We start from the raw sequence: 26,703 nt of genomic DNA, 5'->3' as shown, positions 1-26,703 counted from the left end.
CACTCAAATGGTGAAATAAAAACAAATATATATTTTTTTTAAACATGAAGTTAAACAATAAGGTGAGGAATGATGTCACTATGACTATGTCGCAAATGGCACCCTAGCTTCCCTATATTCCCAGGTCGAAAGTAGTGCACTATATAGGGAATAGTGTGCAATTTGGAATGCATCCAAGGTTTACTTTACCAAGTGATGAAGCCAGCCTGAGAAGTGGACAACACAAGAAAACACACACTCTCTAACAGTACACTCCATCCATCCAGTGAGAGGCCCTTGCGTTGGGGATTATTAGTATTGGGGATCATGTAAGGTGAGAGGACATTAGATCATTAACGGAACCTAGCTAGCTAGATATGTGAGCAAAGCACCACTGTTTTTACACACTGACACTAGCACAGTCCTGTAATCAGTCAATTCTTTTGACTCCTTGATGATTTGAGTGCCATTCTCCCATGGGTAAAAATATAGTGCAAGATATGTACACCATTACTACACAGATCAGGATTAATTTACACTGCCTAAGGACAGTTTCCCATCGCCTGACTAAGCCCAAAATAAACCTGGACTAAAAAGCATGTTTAATGAAGAATCTCATTTGAAAGTACTTTTAAGTCCAGGAAGTCTCAACCTGTGTTCCAGAAACTGGCCCTAAATCTTACTTGAACGTTGAATAAAATATCCGTTTTACATGACTCCATAGCGCTATGGATCAATAAGACACTTAAAGCACATCCTACTACTGGCATCTATAGGAGAAGGGCACTCAGGTCAGCTGTTTGTGTGTTATGTCAAACTTGCAAAAACAACCCCCCCCCAAGAAAATCAAGAAAAACATCTTTAACAAGTTCAAGAGATATTTTAAGGATTTCTGCAATGAGGCCCTTTATCTACTTCCCCAGAGTCAGAAGAACTTGTGGATACCAATTTTGTTTCTGTGTCCAGTATGACGGAAGTTACAAGGTAGTTTTGAGAGCCAATGCTAACTAGCATTAGCACAATGACTGGAAGTCTATAGGTATCTGCTAGCATGCTAGTCATTGCGCTAATGCTAGTCAGCAATTGTGCTAGAGCTAGCTAGCCACTTCCTTCAAACTGCATGCAGACATAAAAATGATATCCACGAGTTCACCTGACTCTGGGAAAGTAGACGAAGGGCCTCATTGCCAAAATCCTGAAGTATCCCTTTAAAGAAAAGTAAAACAACTGCGAACATTTTTAGAACTTGCTGCACATTTTTCCCATATGTGTAATTCCATTCCATTAGCATTGCTTATGCTGCATCTAGCATAAGGCAACATCTCTCACACTCACCTAGATAGCGTATCTACTACAGTAGCACTCATAGTTTTACCTTAGCACTGATCTACTACACAAAAGCACACATGGACAACCACATGGCACAAACTGTCATCGTCATCATCATCATGTCAGCACACAAACTGAGAGCTATCAGTAAGGTTGCAAAATTCCTGGACAGTTCAATAAATTCCTTGGTTTTCAAGAAATCCTGGTTGGAGGATTTCGGCTTTCCTGCTGTTTCCCTCCTGATTCCGGGAATCCCCCAACTGAGATTTTGGGAAAACCAGGGAATTTCAAGAAAGTTCCAGGAATCTTGCAACTCTAGCTATGAAACATGCTGCGTCCGAATGCACAAGGGGGCGAAAAAGGTAGGCTTACCTTCTACAGGGAGGGGGGGGTAAAAAGAAAGGAAGAACAAAACAAATACAAATGTTTAACCAGACATACCGACCAAGACCAACGGGAAAAAAAGAGGCAACGTAAAAATAAGTAAGAAGCTTAGTAAAGAAGAAGTCATTCAGAGTGGAGAGTGGGGTGACATGGGAAAGAAATACAGTCGGTTGAGACTGACTGGGCATGCTAAGCAGGCAGAGTGGTGGTCAGAAAGAGTTAAAGGAGAAGTTTTTTTTTACAACCAAATCTAAAAAAAAAAATTGTAGAAGGGTTTAGACACATTTTTGTAATTTCACTTGTTTTTGGGGCCCTGAAAAAAAAAAAGACTCCAAAAACACCCAAATACTTCCTTTCTGAAACAGAAATGCTCTCAGTATAGTGATGCGGGTCTTTAGATGAAATCGTGTCATTCTGAAATGTATTTGCACCTCTCTGTCCATTCTAGTGTTAACTGCCAATATAAAGGAAATACTTGAATAAATGAGGAATACAAAGTATATTGAAAGCATGGGGTGCTTCCACACAGGAAGTTCCAGACACTTGTAGAATCTATGCTAAGGAGCATTGAAGCTGTTCTGGTAGACAAACGCCCTATTAAGACACTTTGGGGATACCTAGTCAGTTGTATAACTGAATGAAACGTGTCTTTCGCATTTAACCCAACCCCACTGAAGCAGAGGTGCGGGGGGGGCTGCCTTAATCTTATACTGGTGTTTCCTTTATTTTGGCAGTTACCTGTAGCAGCAGGCTACACAGAGAATGGAACAGCTGGATAGGGGAAACGGCAAGAGTCGCGCAAAACAGAATATGACATTGCTTCAGAATTACACAATTTCATGTGTACAATATCTAAAGACCTGCATCACTATACAGAGAGATTTGACGTTTCTAAAAATATGTTTTTGGGTGATTTTGGAGCCTTTTTTCATGTTTTTCGGGGCCCCATACTACACAACAAGGATGAGGAAGTGATTTGCTGTTTGGGGTAAGATTCTCAAAAATGTGAAATACCCCAAAAGTTGTCTGGACCATATATATATATATATATAAATATATATAAATATATATATATATATATATATATATATATATAAATAAATATATATATATATATATATAAATATTTATATATATATATAAATATATATAAATATATATAAATATATATAAATATTTATATATATATAAATATATATAAATATATATAAATATATATAAATATATATATATAAATATATATAAATATATAGAAAGAGAGAGAGAGAGATAGATATAAAGAGATATAGATCGAGAGAGAGCGCCTATGCATACCTGCTTAAATGGAAATTAGGACCCTGTGCCTGTTTCCTCAAGCAATCTTAAAATAGCAATGTAACAAATGGCCATTTTAGACAATCAACCACCTCAAAATAGGCTTATCCAAATTAACCTTCTTTTTTTTTACTAACAATGAACAGTAAATGGGCATCACACTTAAACCTGTCCAGACTGCGGTGCACTCTACTCCCACAACATTCTGGGAGTCTCTACATGTACGCGAGCGCACAGCGTATAGTGCATGTGAGCGCACGTGTGTGTTTAGCAGACCAAGCTTTGGCCCAGACAGTCACTGCTTTGCTTTTAGCCTTTAATTTGAGCCCAGATTCATAAAAACTCATACTGGACAAAAAAAACATAGCTTTCTTTAGCCGGTGCAATGAGCGAGTGACTGGGCAAAGCGATTTCACTGCCTAAGACAAGCAGCTCTCGAGGGTCGAGGTGTGTGCGTGTGGGCGTGACCGGGCCAAAAACAAGCTCTGGGGTGAAGTTTCTCCCAGGTACAGCATCTTTCCCCCAATTCTAACATTAACCATTAGTGGGGACAATGCACAACTGACCCAAGATCAGTACCTAGGAGCAACTTTACTATAGTGGCCAAGACAACCCTGAGGGTGTGGTTCTAGCTAGCTACATACCTTATTGGCCCAGGAGTCTTCGTCCCAGGAAGTGAGCTGCAGCACCCTAATGATCTCGTTGATCTCAGCGCTCATCTTCTCGAAAGTGAAGTTCCTGTTCTTCAGAGACTCCTCTACTCCCTGGCTGCCAGACGTCTTGGTCGTCACAAAGATCTTGATACCTATAGTAACACCACAACAATGACCATCATTAACAAGCACTTAGTTACTTGCAGTATAGTCGAAAGTATAGGGAACTGAACTTGAGGTCTTCACAGGTCCAACAGTCCTTGATATTCCGAGATCTGACCTGAGCGGGTCCGGGTCCTAAATTTAGTCTCGGATCGGGTTCGAGCTGATATAATTGCCATGGGTCTCGGGTATGTGCAATTGAAATTGATTTACCGATAGGACCTCCTCTGTAAATTTAAAGGTGGTTGATGAGAACTGCGTGAGCTTGTTATCTGTGTCCGCCAGCTGAAACTGATTCTGGTCTCTCACCTAACATGCACCTGCTGCTAAGGAGAGCGAGAGAGTGAGTGAGAGGAACCTTGGCTAGTCTACTGTTGATTGTGAAGATGGATGCATTTTCCATTGAAGTAAAATGAAAGTTAGAGAAAGAGTATAACGAAAAGAAGCTAAGAAGGGGAATTTCCATGGGGACAATGTTGTAATGGGCAAAAATGATAAGAACAATTGTGCGGCCAACTCTTCAGGTTTGACGCAATTTTCAAACTTGTATTTTATTTATTTTCATATTTATTATAATTCGATTTATCATTATTTTAAGCTTTTTTATGAATCCAAACCAGTTCTCTACATATGCAAAAAGTGTTTGGTTTCATTCTGTTGAGACATTTTCTAATGGCTAAATTAAGTACAAACTGTTTTTAAAATGTTTTGCTCTGTATTTCGTTTCAGGTTGTTTATAAGTAGGTATGTTGTAAAAGAAAGATCATTAGCTTATTGGTGTCATTTGTTCAGTAGCCTACGGTATAGGGACTAACCTTTGTTGAGAGGTCTAATTGCTTCAATATAGCCTGTTCAAAACTTGTGGGTTTAAGCCAGCTTTTTAAATACACTACATCACCAAAAGTATGTGGACACCTGCTCAAATTAGTAGATTTGTTCCATGATTTTGGAGTAAGATGTTAGACGATGTTCGAGTTGTTCGATGAGTGTCCACATACTTTTGGTCATGTAGTGTTTGTAAAAAGTATTTTGCTGAGACATTTTCATTGGCCAAATTAAGTTACAAACTGCATGTTTGCCGCAATATAATATAATTATTATGTTACATTCAAACTATGAAAAAACAAAATCAGGCCGAGATGTAAAAATAAACGTACTGTTATGCCGCAATTTAATAACCTGTTTGTATTTTCCCTATAAGCAATGGCTTGTTTTACTTTTGACATTACCCGAATAAAGTTTAGAAAATGTTGTGAAGGTTTGGTGTGTTGTGGTTATTATACGCTTTAGCTACTGCAGGCCTATGAAGGCAGTGTGCATTGGCGCTCCAACGGCCTCCGACAATTGAACTTGAGGTGAGGAAGAATGTTTTAGGCCTACCAGAGTTATTCCTTTAATCTAACAATATAACACTCTTCTTTATATGTTCGAAATTAACAAATTAGCCTAAATCTGTATAGCAGTAGTAGCCTATCTGACAAGGATATAGAAATGCATCTCGGTGTTGGAAAATGCCACCGGGATATCTCTCTCTGTCTCTATAGGACTAGGCCTAAGCTTCTTGTCCTTATAAATACAGTTGAAGTCGGAGGTTTACATACACCTTAGCCAAATACATTTAAACTCAGTTTTTCACAAATCTTGACATTTAATCCAAGTAAACGTTACATGTCTAATGTCAGTTAGGATCACCACTTCATTTTAAGAATGTGAAATGTCAGAATAATAGTAGAGAGAATGATTTATTTCAGTTTTTATTTCTTTCATCACATTCCCAGTGGGTCAGAAGTTTACATACACTCAATTAGTATTTGGTAGCATTGCCTTTAAACCTGTTTAACTTGGGTCAAACGTTTCAGATAGCCTTCCACAAGCTTCCCACAATAAGTTAGATGAATTTTGGCCCATTCCTCCTGAAAGAGCTGGTGTAACTGAGTCAGGTTTGTAGGCCTCCTTGCTCGCACACTCTTTTTCAGTTCTGCTCACAAATGTTCTATAGGATTGAGATCAGGGCTTTGTTATGGCCACTCCAATACCTTGACTTTGTTGACCTTCTTTGCCACACTTTGAAAGTATGCTTGGGGTCATTGTCCTTTTGGAAGACCCATTTGCGACCAAGCTTTAACTTCCTGACTGATGATGAGATGTTGCTTCAATATATTCACATAATTTTCTTTCCTCATGATGCCATCTATTTTGTGAAGTGCACCAGTCCCTTCTGCAGCAAAGCCCTGTCACGCCCTCGCCATAGAGAGGCTTTAATTCTCTATTTTGGTTAGGCCAGGGTATGACAAGGGAGGGGGGGGCATTCTTATGTTCAGTTTCTATGTGTTGTATTTCTTTGTTGTTTGGCAGGGTGTGGTTCTCAATTAGAGGCAGCTGTCTATTGTTGTCTTTGATTGAGAATCATACTTAGGTAGCTTTTTCCCACATGGGTTTTGTGGGAAGTTGTTTTCTGTTTTGTGTCTTTCTGTACCTGACAGGACTGTTTCGTTTTTCGGTCATTCTCTTTGTTATTTCAGTGTTCAGTTCTAATAAAAGCATGAACATGAACTGCGCTGCGCTTTGGTCCTCACCTTCTTCCACCAACACCCGTTACGAGCACCCACACAACATGATGCTGCCACCCCAGTGCTTCACGGTTGGGATGGTGTTCTTCGGCTTGCAAGCCTCCCCCTTTTTCCTCCAAACATAACAATGGTCATTATGGCCAAACAGTTCTATTTTTGTTTCATCAGACCAGAGGACATTTCTCCAAAAAGTATGATCTTTGTCCCCATGTGCAGTTGCAAACCGTAATCTGGCTTTTTTATGGCGGTTTTGGAGCGGTGGCTTCTTCCTTGCTGAGCGGTCTTTCAGGTTATGTCGATATAGGACTCATTTTACTGTGGATATAGATACTTTTGCACCTGTTTCCTCCAGCATCTTCACAGGGTCCTTTGCTGTTGTTCTGGGATGGATTTGCACTTTTCGCACCAAAGTACATTCATCTCTAGGAGACAGAACGCGTCTCCTTCCTGAGCAGTATGACGGCTGCATGGTCTCATGGTGATTATACTTGCGTACTATTGTTTGTACAGATGAACGTGGTACCTTCAGGAGTTTGGAAATTGCTCCCAAGGATGAACCAGACTTGTGGAGGTCTACAATTTTTTTTCTAAGGTCTCGGCTGATTTCTTTTGATTTTCCCATGATGTCAAGCAAAGAGGCACTGAGTTTGAAGGTAGGCCTTGAAATACATCCACAGGTACACCTCCAATTAACTCAAATTATGTCAAATAGCCTATCAGAAGCTTCTAAAGCCATGACATCATTTTGGGGAATTTTCTAAGCTGTTTAAAAGCACAGTCAACTTAGTGTATGTAAACTTCTGACCCACTTGAAATGTGTAAATGATCTGTCTGTTAAACAATTGCTGGAAAAATGACTTGTGCCATGCACAAAGTAGATGTCCTAACTGACTTGCCAAAACTAGAGTTTGTTAACAAGAAATGTGTGGAGTGGTTGAAACACTTAGGTTGGAGTCATTAAAGCCAGTTTATGTAAACTTCCGAATTCAACTACACACACACACACACACACACACACACACACACACACACACACACACACACACACACACACACACACACACACACACACACACACACACACACAGTAAATATGTGTGCATTACTATCATACAGTGGACACCTAAGCCTATAGGTCTATATGCATGCAATGCCCTGATACATTTAGCGCTCAAATATCTGACAGCTGAATCCTGAGGTGGACAATTATTGTTTTAGGAAAGTAAAAACCAATAAAACAATAGGCTATAAAGTTATGAATATGCTACACATCAAAACGCAATAAATCATTTTTTGGTGTAATGTGTTATAGGCTGTTTAAGGACACGCAACCGTGGCTCATTTGGCCAAGCGTCCGGTCTGACTTTTCTTTCGATCACTTTCTTTTTCTACTCTCGGATCCTAACTGTCACGGGCCTGTTTTTCCACGGGCCTTTTTGAACGCGACTGACTGTCCTCGGGGCATTTGGAACGGTTCGCTGTTTATTTAAAAAAAATATTACGCATATTGGGTCGGGTGGGAAAGTCCCGGTTCCATTTAGGAACAGGTCCAATTTTACAGACCTGTGGAGACCTCCACTGTGAACATCCAGAATTACTCTCTTTGAGAAGCAGTTGTGTGTTAGAGTCTGGTCTAGTGGTATAAAGGTTGACTCTGGACTCTGCATACCCACTGGCAACGAGGGTTCCAGCCCCATCTCAACCTTTACTGTCTATGTCCATCTTCCAATCTACACAAATCTACTGTCACAAAGAAAATCTACTGTCCAATCTACTGTCACAAAGAATACCAATATGAATGATCTTTACATTTTTTTAAAAGACAGAAGGAGAGGAGAGAAAAGAGAGAGCAGCTCGTTGACTGTGTTCAATAGAATATAATAGAATCTCACCTGAGATGGGTGCAGGGAGCAACTCTGACTGTCTTTAATAGAATAGAAGCTCTTTGAGTAGAGTAGCTCTTTGACTGTGTTCAATAGAATAGAAGCTCACCTGAGATGAGTACAGGCAGCAGCACTTTGTGTTCAATATAATAGAGTAGAATAGAAGCTCACCTGAGATGAGAATAGGGATCAGCTCTTTGAATGTGTTCAATAGAGAAGAATAGAAGCTCACCTGAATTGAGTACAGGAAGCAGCTATTTGTGTTCAATCAAATAAACTCACCTGATACGAGTACACAGAGCAGCTCTTTGACTGTGTTCAATAGAATAGAGTAGAATAGAAGCTCACCTGAGGTGAGTACAGGCAGCAGCTCATTGACTGAATAGAGAAGAGTAGAAGAGACGCTCACCTGAAAGGAGTACAGGCAGCAGCTCTTTGTGTTCAATCAAATAGAAACTCACCTGATACGAGTACACAGAGTAGCTCTTTGACTGTGTTCAATAGAATAGAGTAGAATAGAAGCTCACCTGAGGTGAGTACAGGCAGCAGCTCATTGACTGAATAGAGTAGAAGAGACGCTCACCTGAAAGGAGTACAGGCAGCAGCTCTTTGTGTTCAATAGAATAGAAGCTCACCTGAGATGAGTACACAGAGCAGCTATTTGACTGTGTTCAATAGAAAATAGTAGAAGAGAAGCTCATCTGAGAGGAGTACAGGCAGCAGCTCTTTGTGTTCTATAGAATAGAAGCTCACCTGAGATGAGTACACAGAGCAGCTATTTGACTGTGTTCAATAGAAAATAGTAGAAGAGAAGCTCACCTGAAATGAGTACATGGAGCAGCTCTTTGAATGTGTTCAATGGAAGAGTACAATAGAAGCTCACCTGAGATGAGAACAGGGAGCAGCTCTTTGACTGTGTTCAATAGATTAGAGTAGAATAGAAGTTCACCTGAGATGAGAACACAGAGCAGATATTTGACTGTGTTCAATAGAATAGAGTAGAATAGAAGCTCACCTGAGATGACAACCGGGAGCAGCTCTTTGACTGTGTTCAATAGAAAAGAGTAGAATAGAAGCTCACCTGAGAGGAGTACACAGAGCAGCTCTTTGACTCTGTTCAATAGAAAATAGTTTAATAGAAGCTCACCTGAGATGACAGGCAGCAGCTCTTTGTGTTCAATAGAATAGAGTAGAATAGAAGCTCACCTGAGATAAGTACAGGCAGCAGCTCTTTGACCTTGTTCAATAGAATAGAGTAGAATAGAAGCTCACCTGAGATAAGTACAGGCAGCAGCTCGTTGACTGTGTTCAACAGAAAAGAGTGGAATAGAACCTCACCTGAGAGGAGTACAGGGAGCCGCTCTTTGTGTTCAATAGAATAGAGCAGAATAGAAGCTCACCTGAGAGGAGTACAGGCAGCAGCTCTTTGTGTTCAATAGAATAGAGTAGAGTAGAATAGAAGCGCTCCTGAGATATGTACAGGGAGCAGCTCTTTGACTGTGTTCAATAGAACATAGTTGAATATAAGCTCACCTGAGAGGAGTACAGGTAGCAATTCTTTGTGTTCAATAGTATAGAGTATAATAGAAGCTCACCTGAGATGAGTACAGGGAGCAGCTCTTTGAATGTGTTCAATAGAAAATATGCTCACCTGAGATGAGTGCAGGCAGCAGCTCTTTGAATGTGTTCAATAGAAAATAGTTGAATAGAAGCTCACCTGAGATGAGTACAGGCAGCAGCTCTTTGACTGTGTTCAATAGAAAACAGTAGAATAGAAGCTCACCTGAGAGGAGTACAGGCAGCGGCTCCTTGTGTGCAATAGTATAGAGTAGAATAGAAGCTCACCTAAGATGAGTACAAGCAGCAGCCCTTTGAATATGTGCAATATAATAGAGTTGAATAGAAGCTCACCTGAGAGGAGTACAGGCAGCAGCGCTTTGAATATGTTCAATGGAAAATAAGCTCACCTGATAGGAGTACAGGGAGCAGCTCTTTGAATGTGTTCAATAGAATATATTAGAATAGAAGCTCACCTGAGATGAGTACACAGAGCAGCTCTTTGACTGTTCAATAGAAAAAAGTAGAATAGAAGCTCACCTGAGAGGAGTGCAGGCAGCAGCTCTTTGAATGTGTTCAATAGAATAGAGTAGAATAGAAGCTCACCTGAGAGGAGTACAGGCAGCAGCTCTTTGTGTTCAATAGAATAGAGTAGAATAGAAGCTCACCTGAGATGAGTACAGGGAGCAGCTATTTGACTGTGTTCAATAGATAGAGTAGAATAGAAGCTCACCTGAGATGAGTACAGGCAGCAGCTCTTTGAATGTGTTCAGTGGAAGAGTAGAATAGAGGCTCACCTGAGATGAGTACAGGCAGCAGCTCTTTGAATGTGTTCAGTGGAAGAGTAGAATGGAGGCTCACCTGAGATGAGTACAGGCAGCAGCTCTTTGACTGTGTTCATGGAGTTGACCAGCATCACACGGTGTTCCTGGTGGGTCAGCTCCTGCTGTCGCTCGTCAATCATCTTTGCCATCTTTGTCATCCCTGGACAGGAACAACAACAAAGGATCAGTTATATAACGTGTTTCTCTCGCGTAATTTCCACTTCCTGTCAACATGCCATCCATGCAGAGAACTTCAAGTCAACATCAGGTCATCATGTCAGGAGCATAGGGTGTTGAGGTGGGATTGATGCAGGATCAGCTTGTGTTTTTCCCTCTATCTGTTTGTCTGTATACATTTTAAAATGCAAAATACAATTTAAAAAGTAATGTCAAACATTTATGGATAAAGCATATATTATTGTTATTATGCATTATATCATCTCAGTAGCCAGGTATTGGTAAATAAAGTATGTGGTTTTGACATGTGGTTGTAACACCTATGCAAATGTAACTATGAAGGGACTGACCTGGACCCAGGTTCTTTGTGTATGTGATCAGGTCCTCCATAGATTCCACCACCTCTGCCACGGTTAGGTACTCCAGGATACCTTTGCAGACGCGAATGATTTTACGAACCTGCAATTGATCAGAACAACACGAAACAGGATCAATAATCTACATTGTCTTGGTAACCCAGTTTGGTGTGGAAATTAGATTTGGAAATCTGATTTGAAGTCAGATTCAACTTTTCAGACTAGTGTTTCAAGCAAGACCTTTCATTCTTGGACTCTAAACTCCATCTTCATTGACTAAAGACTTTTTATTGTGATGTGTGAATCACAGCTGAAGGTGATTCTTTCAAAGTGATTATGCTAACGTCATATTACATAAACGCTATCTTGGACTTAAATGTCCAAGACAAATTTCCCCTCAGGACAATAAAGTAAACCCTAATTATTTGTTGGTACAGTATTTTGTCTAGCTATTTAGACTGGATATTAATGCTGTGCTACTGACATTCCTGTCTCTTTGTCCTGCTCATTCAGCTCCAGACCAGCTGTCTGTGTGTGTGTGTGTTTACTGTACAGCTCTCCTCATCTAGTCCCAGTGCTGCTTTATAAACAACTTACCTGGCTCAGTCCCAAAATGCACCCTATTCTATGTCTCTACACTGTATTGTGCTACTGTCCCTGAGTCCAGCCACATGAACAGATAAAACAGCTTGTCCGTGCTGACCGCCCGAGGTGCCCTGGCTGCTGCTACCGCCTGATGAGAGCTGATGGCTGGTGATTTTAACCCCCGGGGAGAGAGGATGGATGGGTTTGGATGGATGGTACGGCTACCTGGTTTAAGACACTAGCTCTAGCCTTCTGAGCTGAGCTGTGCTGTGTTGTAATAACACACATTCGTCCCTGAATACATTTTGAGCATGGCCAAGGATGGGCGGCAGGTTATGCCTATGTGTAATTAATGGGGTTTAGAAGAAGTTCAGTTTGAGGGTGAGATTAAACTGCTCCCAGAACCTATGGTGCTGTACTTGACGGTACCTCAGCCTCGTCGAAGGTCAGCAGCAGGTCCGATGTGCCAGAGAGGATGCCCCGGGAGCCGTCGATGAGGTAATCTCGAGCGGGGACGGAGTAAGGGTCTGCTTTCAACATAGATGCTGCCTGCACCAGCTTGGTGCATGCAGTCTCCACCCTGAGAGAGGGAAAGAGGAACAGTGGAAAACAATACCACTAAACAATAATGTAACATAGATCATTTAGGGTCTCCAAAAGCCAGTAGGGCACCAGGGCAGTAGGGCCAATCTCCTGTTAAAAGTGATCATGGATAAAAGTGTCTATACATAGCAGCAGTGTGTCTAGTTGGAACTGCTGACTTGACGACAAAGGAAAACGAAACGCTCTTTCATGTTTTAAACACAACTACTTTCTCTCGTTCTAAATCAGTATACCGCCTCCAGTCATATACTGCAAGCCAAGCAGATGAAGCCCATTGTCAATATGAAGAGCTTCTATTAGTCTCACAATATATCTCACACTATAGCATCCCTGAGCAGGTTTCATGAAAATGGCCCCGGGTGTGTACTGCTGCTGCAGAGGAGATGCAGTATATTTAAGAAACCTTTCAGTTAGCGAAACACAGGCAGGCTCGATATCATAGCCCAAGCCTCATATGTGCCGTATATCATCGAACCTCCAACCCCACAGTACGATGCACAGAAACAGGCAACAAGCCAAAGACAGACATGTTCCAATTTCCACAGAATCCCGACTTCCTACTAAAGCCTGCGGGCCAAACACTCTTCTCCTCTATTTAATAGGGAACTGGGAACTAGCATTATTCGTCCCCCCCACAGTGCTGGAAGGCAAGGCACTGTGTTTGCAGGAAGGGCCAGACTAGAGAAGTTCAGTTTGAGTTTTCATTATAGCTGAGGCAGAATTGCCACTGGTCTCTTAAAGCCTGTGGTAACTGGTAATGTATGTGCATATTAAAACAGGAAGAGTGCTGGGAAGTGACACTTGCATGCTGGCGGTGCCTGTGTAGTTTGTAGTGTAGGCAACGCCATGGCCATGGGTTCGATTCCCACTGGGGTCACATATAAAATGTATGCACTTAACTGTAAGTCCCTTTAGATCAAAGCATATATTATGTATTATTAATGCATCGACACTGAACAGAAATTTCAACGCAACATGCATCAATTTCAACAGTTTTACTGAGTTACAGTTCATATAAGGAAATCAGTCAATTGATTAGGTCCTGATCTATGGATTTCACAGGACTGGGCATAGGCCCACCCACATGGGAGACAAGCCCACCCACTAGGAGCCAGACCCAGCCAATTGCAATGAGTTTTTCACCACAAAAGGGCTTTATTACAGACAGAAATACTCCTCAGTTTCATCAGCTGTCCGGGTGGCTGGTCTCAGACAATCCTGAAGGTGAAGAAGCTGGATGTGGAGGTCCTGGGCTTGCATGGTTAAATATGACCTGCATTTGTGAGGTCGGTTGGACGTACTGCCGGCTTATGGTAGAGAAATTAACATTCAATTCTCTGGCAACAGCTCTCGTGGACATTCCTGCAGTCAGCATGCCAATTGCACGCTCCCTTAAAACATGGCATTGTGTTGTGTGACAAAAGCACATTTAAGAGCGGCCTTTTATTGTCCGCAGCACAAGGGGAATCTGTGTAATGATCATGCGGTTTAATCAGCTCCTTGATATTCCACACCTGTCAGGTGGATGGATTATCTTGGCAAAGGAAAAAATGCTCAAAATTTGTGCACAAAATTTGAGAGAAATGAGCTTTTTGTGTGTATGGAACATTTCTGTGATCTTTTATTTCAGCTCATGAATGATGGGACCAACACTAAACATGTTGTGTTTATATTTTTTCAGTATGATATTATGTATGTTACGTTAGTGCAGCCAGCACTGTCCTTCAGCAGCCAACCCCATGCTATGCTACATTACTGGACCAGACCAGGATCAATGCACACGCTAATTATAGTGAAGGAGATATATATAGTTAAGGAGACACATTCCAGCATTTGTATCTGATGGATGAAGACATGGTGACGATGAGACTTCAAGGTGCCAAATGGGTTCAGGGCGCCTCCGTGACCTCTATGACCTACGCCTGCCAATTGCTTTTCATACGTGAACTTGTTGGGCGTCCCGTGACCCCATCGTGACCCAGTCAGCCCCTATTGTATTACTGAGTTATAGATGGAGGTGACGGGGGCGAGGGTGTAAAGGCTAAGAAGGGATCGCCGAGTCACAGCAAAGCAGCTGGGCTAAAGATTATTGCTAGATCGAGTGGAGTAGGAAGAGATCTCAGGAGGGAGATACTGGAGGAGGAAAGACTCATATCCTTCTCGATTCATTTATTCAGGGAGTGACTTATCGTTAGATTACTGTTTAAAATGACAAAAAGGTAATATAGACTCAGTGGCCAGTTTATTAGGTACCAGATCGAACCACCCAAAACACCCAGCCAACATTCTGCACACCACTGTTGTACTGTGCCGATATTTGTCAGTTTGTGGACCGCCTGTTGCCATTCTCATTCAACCTCTCATCAACGAGCTGTTTTCACACATAGGACTGCCACTGACTGGATGTTTTTTGTTTGTTGCACCATTCTCAGTAAACTCTAGACACTGTCGTGCATGTAAAGCCCAGGAGGCAGGCCATTTGTGAGATACTGGAACTGGTGCGCCTGGCACCGATGATCATACCACCCTCAATGTTGCTTAGGTCACTCGTTTTGCCCATTCTACCATTCAATCAAACGCATTGATGCCCGTCTGCCTGCTTTATATAGCAAGCCACGGACACGTGACTCACTGTCTATAGGAGTGAACCATTTTCGTGAATGGGGTGGTGGACCTAATAAACTGGCCACTGAGCGTAGATTGAATCAATACGTCCAAAGAAAACTACTGTCTGAAAATACATTTTAACAGCATGTCTTCACTAGGGGCGTAGCTTTGGTCGAGGTTGTGCCAGAGCAGCTGTCCAGGAAGAAAGACCATATAGAAACCTAACAGTGTTCCTTCCTGCTTCACTAGAGTCCCTCCATGGGAAAATAGTAGCCTATGAGGCAGCCAGCAACTCACTAGCAGTAGCAGGCAGCACCCCAGCACAGTGTTTATAATACACCATGGAAGCATAGGACTGACTGACTGAGGCGCCACTACCAGCCCCCTAACCCTAAGGGCCCTGGTCAAAAGTGCACTATATAGGGAGTAGGGTGCCATTTGGGACACAATCTAAGACCGTATTTATAATAGACCAGGGAGGGCAGGGCTGTGACTCTGAGGCACTTAACATGCCATCTCTGACCTTTGCGTGCTGGCCTGGTTGCAAGCAGCCATTACTGTCTGCAGCAGATAGCAGAGAGGGAGAGAACAGGATAAAGAGAGAGTACAGAAGTTCATACTCATCATCGTTAACTAATGACTAAATTGGATAGATTGGTAAATAATAAATAGGGTGAAATAGTTTGAGGGCTGAGAATCGAGGAGAGTTGTTCTTTGTGTACTTACTTGATGAAAGCTGGAGGCATATCTCTCTTCATTATCTGGTCCTCCGTAGTCTGGACAGTGTCTTTCCCCACCTAGAACAGAAACACCGGGAGAGCACATTACCACATGCTGTAGGGCCAGTTTCCTGGACACTCCTATAGACTAAGTAATCACTTTTATATTAGTTAATAATGGAGTGTCTTCATTGAGCATCTGGGTCCGATAAACCCAGAACCTTTGATCTTCCTTGTTGTCTTTAATCATGTATTGTCACATCTTGTTAGTCAACAATGATATAAACAATTGTCTCAACAAGCAGGTCACTGGAGGAGAGCCAGGGCAACACACACACACACACACACACACACAAAGTAATGTGTAAAACAGCTGAATGACTTCTCTCTCACACATGGCTACTATGACTCATTTCTCCCAGTATGACCTCACACAAGGAATGATCAAAACCATTCATAGAAGACAGAGGAAAATCTATTTGTCAATTACAGAGAGGAGTAGTTTCTTATTGCAGATGTTCAAACCGACGGACAGGGAGGGAATGCCTCGGTGTCAGTTATTGTCTATTAGTCTCTCCCCGACCCGATAGACAACTGAGCCCTGAGCTTCGAGCTCGCTCTGCAAGCGAGGCTGTTAATGTCTGATTCTGATGGGGCTTGTTGGCTGACTGATCCCATCTCACACACACACACACACACACACACACACACACACACACACACACACACACACACACACACACACACACACACACACACACACACACACACACACACACACACACACACACACACACACACACACACACACACACACACACACACACACAAAATGTTAACATGCCCACTACAACTCCGGTTAACAAGCACCATGACTTCAACTTGATACTACGACCACAACTTCATCAGCTACACTGGTGTATCTAAAAGTAAGGCATTTTGGGAAATTTGATACAAAGGGAAATTATAATGAAGTTGCATAATAAACTTAACAAAATTATGTTCTACAATTTGTAGTATGTTCATGAGTATTTCCTGACCACGTCAATAGCCTATGGGGCTACAACTAGTAGGGTTGTTTCAGGCCAGGTCACAAAGTCCACACAGAAAAATCCTGAACCTGGTTATTAGAAATGGGACTTTAGTTGTGAGATGGTGAGACTCTTCACTGCTCCACCAGTTCATCACAGTCAGTGGCCATTCTTTCCAGGAAGCTGACGTCATGGAGTCTGCATGGGGCAGAGCCAGAAGCACATTAATGTCTTCTCATTGGTCCAGTGGGACTGTGGAAGTAGAGCGTCCAACACCACCGCTCGTCAATTAAACACAAAGGTTGATGCCAGGCTAAAAGTGGAGAGAGGCTGAGAGAGAATGGGCCCCAGGACTCTTCCAGGTCATGTCATAAAGTTAAACAAAAAAACTCCTGACCCTAGTAGTTATTAGGAATGTGAGGTGAAAGCTCAAGGATGCTTCAACAGTAACCAGCTCAGCTCGAGACCGTGAGCAGCACAGCCATTCTAGAAAGCTGATGTACTATAGTGTGGTCCGAGTTGGACCGAAGCATATTGGTTTCATCGGTCAATTGGAAGTAAGTTACTGAACAGGACTCTCTCCTGCCCTTTAGTTCAAATCCACTCAGTTGGTTTGTGTGTCCTACATCTAAAATGGACTCTCCCCTGTTCCCCTAACCTTTAGTTGAACGGCCCTGTAACTATCCTGGGACACTGGATAGTTGTTTTAATGCTAGCTGCCACCTCACAGAGAGAGCTGAGCAGTTACTTTAGTTTTAGCCTGGCATCAATCTTTGTTTAATTTATAAATGCTCAGTGGACAAAAGTTACAGTACCAGTATAGGGCTGCGCCAAATATTGCAATTTGATCAAATCAAATCTTATTGGCCACATACAAATAGTTAGCAGATGTTAATGCAAATGTAGCGAAATGCTCGTGCTTCTAGTTACGACTGTGCAGTAATATCTAACGAGTTATCTAACAAATTCAAAATGACTACCTTATACACAGTAAAGGGATGAGGGATAGGTAAGTATAGATATATGGATGAGCGATGGCCGTGCGGCATAGGCAAGATGCAGTAGATGGTATAGAATACAGTATATACAAATATGAGATGAGTAATGTAGGATATGTAGACATTATTATAGTGGCAGTATTTAAAGTGACCAGTGATACCTTTATTAAATCCATTTATTAAAGTGGCCAGAGATTTGAGTCTGTGTGTTGTCAGCAGCCACTCTATGTCAGTGATGGCTGTTTAACAGTCTGATGGCCTTTAGATAGATGATTTTTTCAGTCTCTCTGTCCCTGCTTTGATGCACCCGTACTGATCTCACCTTCTGGATGGAAGCGGTGTGAACAGGCAGTGGCTCGGGTGGTTGTTGTCCTTAATGATCTTTTTGGCCTTCCTGTGACATCGGTGCTGTAGGTGTCCTGGAAGGCAGGTAGTTTGCCCCCAGTATTGCGTTATGCTGAAGGATAAGGGTGTCCAGACCTCAGTGGAATCTTTCAGAGTGCCAGTGTTGAGGATAAGCGGGGAGGAGGTGTTGTTTCCTAACCTCACCAGCCAGCTGGTCTGGAAATGCTCTGAGGACATGGCTAGGGATGCAGTGTCGGTGTCACTGTATTGTCCGCAAAGCAAGCAAAGAAGTTGTTTAATTTGTCTGGGAGCAAGACATCGATGTTCGTGAGGGGCTGGATTTCTTTTTGTAATCCGTGGTTGACTGTAGACCCTGCCACATATGTGTTTGAGCCGTTGAATTGCGACTACTTTGTGATGATATATATTATATATATATTCAGAAAGTAATCAGACCCCTTCATTTTTCCACATTTTGTGATTACAGTCTTATTCTAAAATGGACTAAATGTGTCTCCTTTAAAAAAAAATATCACATTTACCTAAGTATTAAGACCCTTTACTCAGTACTTTGTTGAAGCACCTTTGGCAGCAATTACAGCCTTGAGTCTTCTTGTGTATGACGCTACAAGCTTGGTACACCTGTATTTGGGGAATTTTACCCATTCTTCTCTGCAGATCCTCTCAAGCTCTGCCAGGTTGGATGGGGAGCGTTGCTGCACAGCTATTGTCAGGTCTCTCCAGAGATGTTTGATCAGGTTTAAGTCCGGGCAATGGCTGGACCACTTAAGGACATTCAGAGACTTGTCCCGAAGCCACACCTGCATTTTCTTGGCTGTGCGCTTAGGGTCATTGTCCTGTTGGAAGGTGAACATTCACCCCAGTCTGAGGTCCTGAGCGCTCTGGAGCAGGTTTTTATCAAGGATTGCTCAGTGCTCCGTTCATCTTTCCCTCGATCCTGACTAGTCTCCCAGTCCCTGCCGCTGAAAAACATGCCCACAGCATGATGCTGCCACCACCATGCTTCACAGTTGGGATGGCGCCAGGTTTCCTCCAGACGTGACGCTTGGCATTCAGGCTAAAGAGTTCAATCTTGGTTTCATCAGATCAAAATTCTTGTTTCTCAAGGTCAGTCCTTTAGGTGCCTTTTGGCAAACTCCAAGCGGGCTGTCATGTGCCTTTTACTGAGGAGTGGCTTCCATCTGGCCACTCTACCATAAATGCCTGATTGGTGGAGTGCTGCAGAGATGGTTGTCCCCTTAGAAGTTTATCCCATCTTATTGGTCACCTCCCTGACCAAGGTCCTTCTCCTTCGAGTGCTCAGTTTCGCCAGCCGGCCAGCTCTAGGAAGAGTCTTGGTGGTTCTAAACTTCTTCCATTTAAGAATGATGGAAGCCATTGTGTTCTTTGGGACCTTAAATGTAGCAGAAATGTTTTGGTATCCTTCCCCAGATCTGTGCCTCGACACAATCCTGTCTCGGAGCTCTACGGACAAGTCCTTCAACCTCATGGCTTGGTTTTTGCTCTGACATGCACTGTCAACTCTGGGACCTTAGATAGACAGGTGTGTGCCTTTCCAAATCATGTCCGATCAATGTAATTTACCGCAGGAGGACTCCAAGTTGTAGAAACATCTCAAAGATGACCAATGGAAACAGGATGCACCACATAGCAAAGGGTCTGAATACTTGTGTAAAAAATTAAAATTTTGTTTCATTTTTTTAACATCCCCAAAAATAAATAACCTGTTTTTGCTTTGTCCTTATCGGGTATTGTGTGTAGATTTATTTTTTATTAAACCACTTCAGAATAAGGCTGTAACATAAAAAGTCAATGGGTTTGAAATGGAATTACTTATATTATGAAACAAAGTGGAAAGCAGCATGGTTCTTGTTTAGAACAATTGACCTAACAGAAAAGCATGAAAACTTTGTGACTAACAGCGAGGAGGCGGAATTTTGGTGCTTGTGTGATAGGGGCGGCGCTTGGTGTGTGTGGGACAGTGGAGGCTCCTCAAAAGAGGAAGGGGAGGACCATCCTCCTCAGTTAATAAAAAAAATAATAATAATTGTAAAATATTCAAATATGTTATCCTTTTTAGATAAAAACTAGACTAAATATATTTTGTATGTCACCAAATAATTGATTAAAATACACGGTTTTACAATGAAGGTCTACAGTAACTTCAACAGCACTGACTGGGATAGCCTCATGGTGTAGCCAGAGGACATCTAGCTTCCGCCCTCTGGCTACATCGACTTCAATACAAAACTTGAGGCTCGCAGGCCTCCCCCTTCCACAGACATACATGATAATTATGACCACTTCCGGAGGACGTCCTCCAATCAATCAAAGCTTTTGCAGTATAAACTCACATGTTATCCATCCAATCATAGAATGGTGTCATTGTTGGATAGAGATTAAGAGTGAAGAGTGATAGTTTAGCATTTTGGGGATATTATTCAATTAAAAATACAGGAGACGGAGGAGGTATATTATAAATTGTTATCTTGGTTTTAGAACTTTATTTTTGTGTCCAGTTAGTGCAATTATTTGACATTTGCCTTGCTAATTTCAGTAGCTAGCTAGCTAGCAGTGGGAAAGGGCAGTTTTCTCTACCAGAATGGTAGAATGGCCAACATTGCAGAAAATGTTGTGGACTTTTTGTTGAAGAACCCCTTTCATTCTCTGGGGTACACGGAAAAGATCTGAATTAAAAGTGAGGTTTGACCTCTGCCTGAAATCTGTTTCATGAATAAGGATGAAAAGGTGAGGGCGTTCAATACCAACTGGTATCAAAAGTATAGCTGGTTATCAGGGAGCCATTCATCAAGCAGCCTGTATTTCTGGCCTTGCCTGATTATTGGAAAGTCTGAGCCTTGGTCGAAAGGTGGGTACAGTAATCTGAAGAACATCGATAGTTTAGCTAAATGGCAAAACAAAAGCAGGGAGCATACAAATGCCCACATTGGATTCAAGATTCTGGGAAAAAGCTACATCGATTATGACGAAGGTCTGCATATTCAAACTTCGCAACACAATGAGAAAGTAGGAAGAAACAGGGATGTTATTAAGCTGCTTATCAACACCACTGCGTTTTTGGGCATGTAATAATTTGCTTTTAGAGGACACGACGAGAGGGAAAGTTCCGCCAACAAGGGTAACTACAAGGAGCTTGCAGAGGTAATTGCACGTTACAATGCTTTACTTGCTGAACATATGGACATTTCTACTGTCTTTTCTGGGATGTTGAAAATAATTCAGAATGGTTTGATAGCTTCCATCGCATCATCCATTAAAAGTTACATTAAAGAGAGAGGTTAACACAGCACATTTTTTCTTGGGTGCTCAAGTATACTTTCCACTTTCCTCCAGTGTTAATTTAATAATACATGATATGATAACACATAATTAGTCCAGACAAGCAAAAACCCATGACATAAATGTTGCAGGAACCTAGAATACACCTAAACATTAGAAATCTGACATGCTGTATGGGATGAAAATAAGATTATTTTGCAGTCTGATAATTAATAAGAGCAGCTGCATACAGCCTATGTGCCCTGTCCATCTGGCCAGGGTAAACTAATTGGTAATGTAATGTATTTATAGTCAATTTGTGTGTCAGGGGAAAATGTGAATGTGATCAAATTTTGTATATATTCCAAATTGGGTTGGCTGGGTCCAAAATGATTAACTGGAAACAATTCATCAACATAATAGTGATGACAGATGTGAGTACATGTTTTTATAAAGCCTACAGTTGCTACAGCCTGCATGATGCAAACATGCATAAAGCAAGCTCAGCCCTGTGAGTTCTATTCTCTATCAGTTGTTGTCTATGTGTCTGGGTAGAGGAAATCCCCCTCCTACTCTGCTCTAAATATAATTTATATGAACAAATCAGGTAGCTGCAATTTAACAGGTTTTCATCCAACCCAGGGCCAGGAGTTGTTTTTTAAACCATGTGACCTGATTAGGGAAAAACTGGTCCCATCATAGACCATATAAAACCTTTTAACGACTGATTAATCACTGTCATACCTTATAAAAAAGGTCCAGAGTTTTCCTAGTTAGGTTAACATATAAGGAAATATTCCAGACCCCAGGGTGTAAAAAATTGCCGCACCGCTCTGGGACCTATGGTGTGACCAGTTTGCTTGCAGTTGTCTGTTATTAAACAACAAAGAAGACGCTCTCATCCACACGCATGAAAACACTACAGCCACTTAGAAAAACTACAAATTCTTGATATTTTTTCTAAAAACAAGCCTGAAACGCTTTCTAAAGACTGTTGCCATCTAGTGGTAGCGCTAGGAACTGCAATCTTGGAGATTTTCGCCTCATATTAAACATGACAGCCATTGGAAACAGTGGTAGGCTGAATTATATATTTTTTGGGAAGTTTTGTTCCCGGGTTTTTGCCTGCCATATAAATTCTGTTATACTCACAGGCATTATTTTAACAGTTGCAGAAACTTTAGAGTGTTTTCCATCCAAATCCACCAATTAAATGCATAACCTAGCTTCTGGACCTGAGTAACAGGCATGTTTCTACTAACTTTTATTGTACTTTTTAAAAACTTTTCATCTGGACTTATTAGTGCACCCGCCTTAAGCATTTGGATTACTGGACAAAACACGCAAACATAATGGAGGTATTTGGTCATAAAGTGGGACATTATTGAACAAAACAAACATTTATTGTCTAACATGGAGATCTGGGAGTGCCACCAGATGAAGATCACCAAATGTAAGTGATTCATTTTAACCTCTTGAAACTAGGGGTCACTAATTTCATTTTTGGAAAAATAATGTTCCCAAAGTAAACCGCCTATTTTCTCAGGACTAGATTCTAGAATATGCATATAATTGGCAGCTTAGGATAGAAAACACTCTAAAGGTTCCAAAACTGTAAAAATATTGTCTGTGAGTATAACATAACTGATATTGCAGGCGAAAGCCTAAGAAAAATCCAATCAGGAAGTGACTCATGTTTCGAAACCGTTGTCTTCCTATGTATCCCTATTGGCCACTGAAAGGGATATCAACCAGATTCATTTTCTACATATTCCCTAAGGTGTCAACAGCATTGTGACAGTTTCACGCCTTTATGTTGAAGAATGAGCGTAAACGACTACATTGCGCAAGTGGCCAGCTGAGTTCTCTCAGAGTGATTCTTGCGTAAAAGACAGAGGGAGTCATTTTTCCTCTCTCTCCTACTGAAAAGCCAGTTTTCCTGGTTGATATATTATCGAATAGATATTTGAAAAACACCTTGAGGATTGATTATAAAAAACGTTTGCCATGTTTCTGTCGATATTATGGATCTAATTTGGAGTTTTTTCCGATGTTGTTAATTTCCGGTGGATTTCTCAACAAAACATGGATAAGAAACGGATGTATTTCGGCTATAGAAATAATCTTTATGGAACAAAAGGAACATTTGCTGTCTAACTGAGAGTCTCGTGAGTGAAAACATCCGAAGCTCATCAAAGGTAAACGATTTAATTTGTTTGCATTTCTGATTTTCGTGACCAAGCTTCCTGCTGCTAGCTGGACATAATGCTATGCTAGGCTATCGATAAACTAACACAAACGCTTGTCTTGCTTTGGCTGTAAAGCATAATTTCAAAATCTGAGATGACAGGGTGATTAACAAAAGGCTAAGCTGTGTTTCACTAAGACGGTCTTACATTAGCAACACTCTAAGGTAGCACCATAGTGTAGCCGGAGGACAGCTAGCTCCCATCCTCCTCTGGGTACATCGACTTCAATACTAAGCCTAGGAGGGAATAGGCAACATACCCGTTTCCTGAACCACAACACACACAGACCTTCAGGTCTGAGGTAGGCTACTCTTTGAATATAACTTGATCCAAATCAGTCAGGTTTCAAGACTAGTCATTCAACTGAGACTGCTCTCCTCTGTATCACTGAGGCACTCCGCACTGCTAAAGCTAACTCTCTCTCCTCTGCTCTCATCCTTCTAGACCTATCGGCTGCCTTCGATACTGTGAACCATCAGATCCTCCTCTCCACCCTCTCAGAGTTGGGCATCTCCGGCGCGGCCCACGCTTGGATTGCGTCCTACCTGACAGGTCGCTCCTACCAGGTGGCGTGGCGAGAATCTGTCTCCTCACCACGCGCTCTCACCACTGGTGTCCCCCAGGGCTCTGTTCTAGGCCCTCTCCTATTCTCGCTATACACCAAGTCACTTGGGTCTGTCATAACCTCACATGGTCTCTCCTATCATTGCTATGCAGATGACACAATTAATATTCTCCTTTCCCCCTTCTGATGACCAGGTGGCGAATCTCATCTCTGCATGTCTGGCAGACATATCAGTGTGGATGACGGATCACCACCTCAAGCTGAACCTCGGCAAGACGGAGCTGCTCTTCCTCCCGGGGAAGGACTGCCCGTTCCATGATCTCGCCATCACGGTTGTCAACTCCATTGTGTCCTCCTCCCAGAGCGCTAAGAACCTTGGCGTGATCCTGGACAACACCCTGTCGTTCTCAACCAACATCAAGGCGGTGGCCCGTTCCTGTAGGTTCATGCTCTACAACATCCGCAGAGTACGACCCTGCCTCACACAGGAAGCGGCGCAGGTCCTAATCCAGGCACTTGTCATCTCCCGTCTGGATTACTGCAACTTGCTGTTGGCTGGGCTCCCTGCCTGTGCCATTAAACCCCTTCAACTCATCCAGAACGCCGCAGCCCATCTGGTGTTCAACCTTCCCAAGTTCTCTCACGTCACCCCGCTCCTCCGTTCTCTCCACTGGCTTCCAGTTGAAGCTCGCATCCGCTACAAGACCATGGTGCTTGCCTACGGAGCTGTGAGGGGAACGGCACCTCAGTACCTCCAGGCTCTGATCAGGCCCTACACCCAAACAAGGGCACTGCGTTCATCCACCTCTGGCCTGCTCGCCTCCCTACCACTGAGGAAGTACAGCTCCCGCTCAGCCCAGTCAAAACTGTTCGCTGCTCTGGCCCCCCAATGGTGGAACAAACTCCCTCACGACGCCAGGACAGCGGAGTCAATCACCACCTTCCGGAGACACCTGAAACCCCACCTCTTTAAGGAATACCTAGGATAGGATAAGTAATCCCTCTCACCCCCCCTTTAAGATTTAGATGCACTATTGTAAAGTGACTGTTCCACTCGATGTCATAAGGTGAATGCACCAATTTGTAAGTCGCTCTGGATAAGAGCGTCTGCTAAATGACTTAAATGTAATGTAATGTAACTTTTCTAAAGTGCAAAAAGAGCAGTGGTGGTTATGTAATGGTTGGAAATTCTTTATTTCAAGAGAGGGGTTCTGCCCGCACACTGCAAAATAAATGATATTCAGACTAAGTCATTCGACTGACCCAGATGGTCATTGTGTCAGTATGATGTCACACCAAACAACCTGATGTCAAGCAGGCCTACTAGCTAGCCAGGACCCTATTTCCAACTGCCAATAGAACAGACCAGTGCAGTGATGTGAGGACTAAACTCTTGCATTGTGAATGAGCTAGATAAAGTGGCTGGGCCGGGGGAACAGACAAGGCCTTGTTGACATGCACTTACAGAGAAGACAGAGAGAAGAAATGCCACTCTCAAAGCCTGGAGGACTGAGGCAGTGACACAGAGAGAAATACAGATGCTAGGAAGGTTCTTTATATGGTAACATTCTATTAGGCCTAAGTAAGTGTCCTCATTGACATCTAGAAAAATTTGCCATTAACTGTGAAATAGCAAAAGGATGTAGTATCCAAACATGTTCCTAATCACAGGAAGCATGTGTGACACGTGAAGCGAAGAAGCAAAGAGATTCATTTTCTGTAACAATCTGCAGAGGCTTTAGCACTAACAGCTCCTCATTAGGGCGACCATGAGGTAGTCAGGTGAAGGTGATCCGTTTGGCTTTTCCTTTCTTTACTAAAATATGCCTCTTAAATAGGAAAGCAAAGTTAAGTAAAGTTAAGAAATTTTGTTGGCAACTACACATTAGGGCAAATACTAAATCGAGAAATGGAGACAAACAATGCGACCATGGACCAAGTACTGTAGCTTGCGATTCGACTGAAGTGAGTTTAGAGACACTACTAACAGAAATTTGCACTGGCAATGAGAAACTGTCTAAGCGGATTAAGAAAATATCCAATGATGTAAAGAAAATAAAGAAATCAAGGTGGGAATCCCTGATATGACTGAAACCTGGAGAAAAACGCGCAAGAAAATCACCAGAAAACCATGGCTGAACAAAAAACATAATTAAAGGCTTACTAAAGATTAAACGGGACGGATTACTTCAGTCGTTGTTTAAATCTTCATTTCGTAGGTTTCCCCGAATGCTGTGGAACAACTGGAATGGAAGAATTACTGGAAAAGGTAATACTATAACTACTGGGCCAGGAGAACTTCACAAGGGCTCCCACAATCGAACGAGCACATCAAACAGGCGGCCCGTGAGGGGCCACGAGCAGCAAACCAAGGGGCATCATCGCAAAGTTCCTTAGCTATAGGGACAAAGATATAAGACTGGCCATCAATGCCCCCCAAAAAAGGAGTCGGACCTTTGATGTATGAGGGTCATCGGATCTAGCTACATCAACACTGACATGAGCAGAAATCT

General features: G+C 42.3%; 1 protein-coding gene across 2 annotated transcripts in view; it reads right to left on the bottom strand.

Annotated features, from left to right (window-relative positions):
• The window catches only part of LOC124038487 (vinculin), a 77,561-nt gene that overhangs the window by 23,085 nt on the left and 27,773 nt on the right, over window positions 1-26,703 (bottom strand). For both annotated transcript variants that reach the window (XM_046354431.1, XM_046354432.1), the window contains exons 2-6: window positions 15,710-15,780; window positions 12,203-12,353; window positions 11,183-11,291; window positions 10,693-10,815; window positions 3,651-3,811 (exon numbers count right to left, since the gene is read on the bottom strand). In XM_046354431.1, coding sequence (XP_046210387.1) covers window positions 3,651-3,811; window positions 10,693-10,815; window positions 11,183-11,291; window positions 12,203-12,353; window positions 15,710-15,780 — 615 coding nt within the window. The remainder of the gene's footprint in view (window positions 1-3,650; window positions 3,812-10,692; window positions 10,816-11,182; window positions 11,292-12,202; window positions 12,354-15,709; window positions 15,781-26,703) is intronic.

The sequence above is a fragment of the Oncorhynchus gorbuscha genome, linkage group LG06 (assembly GCF_021184085.1).
Source record: "Oncorhynchus gorbuscha isolate QuinsamMale2020 ecotype Even-year linkage group LG06, OgorEven_v1.0, whole genome shotgun sequence".
Taxonomy (NCBI): Eukaryota; Metazoa; Chordata; class Actinopteri; order Salmoniformes; family Salmonidae; genus Oncorhynchus; species Oncorhynchus gorbuscha.
The sequence above is the reverse complement of the archived record's forward strand: the minus strand, read 5'-3'. Positions and strand labels throughout refer to the sequence as shown.